Source organism: Rosa chinensis, chromosome 2 (genome assembly GCF_002994745.2).
Source record: "Rosa chinensis cultivar Old Blush chromosome 2, RchiOBHm-V2, whole genome shotgun sequence".
Taxonomy (NCBI): domain Eukaryota; kingdom Viridiplantae; phylum Streptophyta; class Magnoliopsida; order Rosales; family Rosaceae; genus Rosa; species Rosa chinensis.
This window is the reverse complement of record NC_037089.1, coordinates 19555329-19561328: the sequence shown is the minus strand read 5'-3', so window position 1 is coordinate 19561328 and position 6000 is coordinate 19555329. Positions and strand designations below refer to the sequence as shown.

The 6000-nt window shown below is 40.2% G+C and overlaps 1 protein-coding gene across 1 annotated transcript; it reads right to left on the bottom strand.

The window, feature by feature from the left end:
* Positions 1-2042: 2042 nt before the first annotated feature.
* Positions 2043-4132, bottom strand: LOC112186187 (protein SHORT-ROOT). The gene has a single exon (XM_024324540.2). The coding sequence runs from the start codon at positions 3912-3914 to the stop codon at positions 2382-2384; it is 1533 nt and encodes a 510-aa protein (XP_024180308.1). The 5' UTR covers positions 3915-4132; the 3' UTR covers positions 2043-2381.
* Between the last annotated feature and the right edge of the window lie 1868 nt (positions 4133-6000).

Genomic DNA, 6000 nt, shown 5'->3' with positions numbered 1-6000 from the left:
ACTCTGAAACTCATTTTTGGTTCTGGTATTTTCGTTGAATCTCGATCAAGTGGCCTTTGAAAAATGGAATGCGAACGCTAAGTGCCAACATCGTTTAACTAGTTACGCTTGTTTAAGTGATTGAGCTCTTTAAGAGCATTTTTCCAACGTCGACAATGGACATTGGACAATATGGGGCAAATTCTTCTCTCAGCCCAGCTGCCCAGGTCATGAGCTCCAGTTTCCTTACCGTAATTATCAAGAAAACAATAAATCCAGTAATCAAATTAATTGAATTTTAGCACAGAAAACTAAACTTGAAATAAACCAAATATGAGTTCAACACATTATTTAGAATGTGTTTTCTGTGTTTAATCAAGTGTAATGTACGTCCTTGATTCACACATTTCTTCACTTTCTAGTTTCTATATTTTACCCATCTCATCTTACATTAGTCACCACGTATTTCTCTTTTCTTTTTTCTTGTTATAACTTTCGTCATATTACATTACATATACATTGCAAATGTGTGTGCAAATATGTGACTATGCAAATACACGCCAACTACCATAGTCCATAGACCCTATACAGTCTAAACCCTAACAAGATCACCATTTATCACACCTGCAGAATCAATACCTTCCACCCCAAATCTGCGAAGCACCTCTCTTTAACATAAACTCAAAGGACATAACTCACATGTATCAACTCTATCTTTAATACAATTGTACCAATCCCTTAATTTGTTGATATGCAAGAATTGTCTCCATCCAATAAAATAGCTAAGCTAGGCTCCTATCGTGAGAGCTTGATTCAGCCTAGCTAACCATATGGGTACTAAACTGATCTTCCCCAGCTTGCAGTCTTGCATCAAAGTCTTTTTCTTTTTTTTTTAATTTTCTTTTTTCTCGCACAAGCACACACGTACATACACACATGATCTTTATCCATAAACTCTTGGCCGAGAGAGCTTTGAAGGATTTTTGCGCTTATGGTCTCTGCAAGTTGAACCTGGTCCAACTGAAGCAGAAAAAAGCAAACAGCTGGCCATTGGCTATGTGATAAAAAGCAAAGAGAAGATGGAAACCAAATAAACACGCATAGTTTAAACCCTTTAACTAAAAGAAGAGCATGGGCCATCAACCGTGGCAAAGCACCTCTCTTTAAAAATACCCCAACTGAGAAAAACACACATTCTCAATAATTTTTCTATATTTCCAGAGTGAAAAAAGTGTAAGGGGGGCAAGTCTTATCAAAAGGATTAAGATAGGAGGCAAAGCTCTTAAAAAGAAGTACCCACTTTATTTCTTTAATAATTTTCACATTATTATTGTTTTGTTTTTCCTTTTTACCACAAAGTGTTTGATTTTGATGGAGCTGGTGGTGGTGGCTTTGGTGGGTGGGGGGCACACACAGAAGAAATTGCAAGTGTTCGATATGCCTTTTTAGAAAGGAAAATTTGAATAGGACCATATCAAACTAGGTATCAAAAACGCAGAGCATGCTGGCCACTAAAACCCTATTTACAATGTGTGTATATGCCACTAGTGACCAAACACCTTTTGATTGAGAGATTCCCAAAACACAAACCGAACTCCATTGCCGTCCTAAGATTCTATGGCACCAAATTTAGATAACGACCTTCTTCTAGTTTAAGGGTTTAAGCCATTTATTAAAAAAAAAAATTTTGAAAGGGGCCATTTATTTAATTTAACACGCTTGAAATTAAGTATAATCATGCCCATTTTTTTATTAGCTCTTAATAATTTGTAGTTTTAGACTTTTAGCTGATATCACCCTAATTTGAACGCACCAAATTTTTTGGTCCCACGCATCAAAAAAATGATTGATCCCATTTTAACAATATACATTAGCAAAGTGCATATGTCGTGTTTTTCAGCCTTAATTAACTAATTGTGGGTTAGGCATAGAGACAATGACGCCAGCCGACTCTCGGTCAACATTTGACCTGAAACACGGGATTGGTAACCATGGATAGACTTAAAATGAAAATTTTTATTTTTCTGAGTTTCCATTTTATCTCAAGTAGAAAAATATATACATTAATGAGAATTTTTTTTTAAGAGAAAAAACATACATATTTGCCTATAGAATGATCAAAATTCAAAACAATAACCTATTTAAATTTTATAAAAACAGCAAAATCAATCACAAATAATTACTAACAAATGACAAGGTAATGATGACAATTCCCAATTAAAATTAAAATTAATTTACTTAAAATTCTATTCAAACCAAAGCAATATTCCGTACTCTCCCTCCTTTCCTCTTTCAAACACCCAAGTACCTCGCAACCACCGCAAACACCACTTTTATGCCCGTGCCAACAAAAACCTATCGCACGCATGAATTGCCCTAAGTGAAATTATGACGGACCGTCGTCAAGGCCTCCAAGCGCTGGCCCAAACCACCGGCTGGTCCTTCCACGACAAGAATATTCCGGCGACGGAGTCACCACACTGCGTCATTGACCAACCTTCCTTGTACCTCCGCAACAAGGCCCGTACGTCATCGCACACCTCATCACTAAATGAAGTTGGACTGAACCCGGCCCCATGCATACGCCTCGACCAGCTCGTGGCCGACTCGCGCCGCTCGACGGAGTCCGGCGGCGCACAAGCCACCAAGTCAACGATGGCTCGGCCGGCCGCCCGCTCGAGCATCAACCTCTCGTTACTCGTCCTGGCGAAGCTCTCGTCCAGAGCCTCAAAGTAAACCCTAAACCACCTCAAGCATTCCTGAAACCCTTGGACGAAGTCAAACCCGTCAACTCCAACGTCTAGGTCAGCTTCTTCCTCCACAACAGTAATGATCCTCGGCTTTAAGCTCCGAAAAGCCGATATCAAATAATCACGGCGGTTTCCAACGGCCACGATTGAATGTAACGATCCAACACAGTTGATGGCCAAGGCCTCATCGTCCCTGACATCCAAATCAGCCAAGTTCAGCTCCGCGAGGTCGCCGGAATGCTGGATCGCATTGAATTTGAACGGCACGCCCATTAAGCGCGCGAATTTCTCCATTCTGGCGCCAATTTCCTTCATTACTTTTTGCGTGGCGCCAACGCCAGCAGAGCCATCTCCAGCTCTGCTGATGACTATACTGGTGAGACGCAGATGCGGCGTCTCATCAGTTCGGGTGGCGAGAGCCTCCAGCAGAGTCGGCCACTGCGTGCAGTAAGTGTTGCTGATGTCGACTATGTGAAGCTTGGCCTCACCGTCAAAGGCTTCCATAATTGCACCGTTACAAGCGACGTGACCGAATGTAGTCCACGGACTCACCTCCTGAAATTTCAAGACCATTTTCCTGGTGGATTCGAAAGAGCAGGTTTTCTCCGAGGCCGAGACTAGGGTCCGGTAGCAGCGGTCGCCGGAGTCGGTCATGCGGCTGAAGAGGGCCTGGAGGAAGTAGGAGGTGAGTTTTTGATCGGTGTCGCCGTAGGGAGAGCCGAGCTCGTTGAGCATCCACATGAGCTGTTGAACTCTTGCGCTGTTCTTGTCAGCAATGGCCCGGGCGGTTTCTAAGAGGAGGTCAGGGGCCCACTTGGGGGAGGAGAATTCGAAGTTGAGGAGGTCGTGGGCGGGGGAGAAGGAGAAATCGGTGGGGGTGGGAGTGGTCGTCGTGGTGGTGAGCGGCGGAGGCGGGGTAGGGGTTGGTGGGGTGGGATAGTAGTGAGCCTTAGAAGAAGAAGAGGAGAAGTCTTCTTCATCCATGAAAAAGTTGAAGCATTCTTCAACGTCGTTTTGTTGGGGGTAGTGTTGGTGGTGTTGTGGGTGGTGAGTGAAGGATCTGGAGCTGCTGGAAGTGGTGGTGGTGGTTCTGGTGGATGAATTGAAAGATTGATCAGATTGTTGTTGCTGTTGTTGTTGTTGTTGTTGTTGTTGAAGAGTGACTAGCCTAAACAAGGTATCCATTTAACCTAGACAAAGACCCACATCAATAAGCTTTGAGAGAGAGAAGTTTAGTCTTTGCTTGGTTGTTTGTTTGGACAGGTGAGATGGGTCTTTGTGTTTTTAACTGTGAGGAATAGAAGATAGAAAATGATTAGAAGGGGAGAGAGGATCTTGGGGTTGGATTTTAGCTGGGTTAATTTGAAAAACAGGTATAAAAGCAGGAGGAATTGTGTTGGGTAAGTAAAAGGAACATTTCTTTGGTGAGAAATAAAAGAATATTGAGTCTAGACTAACATTAAACTAATATGAATATAGAGTCCACAAAAATTATCCCTAATTGTCATAGACTACTTATTATATTTCGGTTTGATTAGATGAAAGCTCAGAATGATTTTAAAGTTTTTTGAGTATTTATCCCAATAATATGTTAGACTATGATTGCTTAGATTTTCGACTACAATACCAAAAACGTAGAGAATATTAGTTAATAACTAAATTAGTAAATTATTTTAACTCAACCTAAAAAATCTAAAATTCTGGATTATTTAGAAATCAAACTAACATGAACCTTGAAAATTCAATGGATTAGGGAAGTGGGGGACCCAAATGTGCTTAACATTTACCTTCTTTTGAGGTAATCGATGAGAAATATGAGATGAGTGGAGTTGGTTACTTTAATTCTCTAGCTCATATTCTTTACCCATAAACTTTCATGTTAGACCAAGACTGACTAAAAAGTCAGGTTTCTCTGTTAAAATTTTAACATAGAATGTTGAATAGACTAGCTCGTGTTTTAGAAAATAGAACGAGAATTTTCTTCTGACAAAAGATGGAGAAAATAAAAACAAGGGTCTGAGAAAAAGTTAAACAAGGTCTAGATCACCAAATGGGTGAGTGGATTAGCTTTTTCGTTCTTTTACTCTCTCTCTCTCTCTCTATCTCTTTCAAATTCTATTTCTATTTCTTTGTGTTGTGTTGTGAGTGAGAGAGAAACAATGAGAGGGAGAGAGAGTCAAATAGGGTTTGGAATATGTTGTTGATGTGTGGGAGCAGGCGTGCCAATTGGGTTTTGGGAGATGAGGAGAGATCTAGACACAAGTAAAGCTGCTGCCGGCGTGCCTCATCATCATCATCATCAAAGCCACCACCATCATATCTGATCGAAAATACTAGTATACTTGCTTAGCCCACTCACCATTTCTTGCCTCCTAAGCCTCTCATTCGAACCCTGCCAAAGTTTCACCACCTTTTCCCTTTCTTAGCTGTTACATTATAAACCCCCATACACCAATGTCATAGAGCCCCCATCATCTACCTATAGATAATATCAAAGTATATGTACCCTCTTCATCAAAATCCAGGGCATGCCTTTCACTCTTTTCCCAATTCCCACTTAACATATATGTATGTATTTCCTCCTAGTTTATAAAAACCCACATGCGCTCTAATCTCACCACTCCATAACACACACAACCCTAGTTAGCTAGCTAGCCTTCTAGTCCCTCTGTCTAGATTCAGTCCAAACATGGTTCATAGTGATTACTCTATGCCTCTCTGGTGGTCATCATTATGGGTACTCTCCCAAAGATCTAAGACCTCACCCACTACTTAAAGACTAAGTCTTGATGAATTGTCATAGCTATAGTCAATCTGGTTCTTTATTTATATGATTGCAACCCAAGTCCCCAGCTTGATTGTTCATTGTCTTAGCCTTGTTGTCTTTATGCTCAAACATTAATTCCTTCCCTTCTAGAGAGGAATCTTGGTCTCCTTGGCCCAGAATATCCTTAGCTCTATCATCAAGCTCAACTACATATATATATATATATATATATATATATATATATATATATATATTATTAAGATCAGGAAAATAATACAGTGGCTCTAGGTTTTTTTTTTTTTTTTTTTAGTTTTAATGTTCTATCCATGTCAATTGTCAAGGACCCAAGGTGGGAAGTTTCATTGTTTCTTCTGGTTTTTCTTGGTTTTTTCATGGATGAATCATTAGGAAAATTCCATGCTTGGAATCTTTGTTCCTTTTCTATAAAGAAGTACTGGGTTAAATAAGGAAGTGTTTTCTTGGGAGCCATTATTATTGTAAATA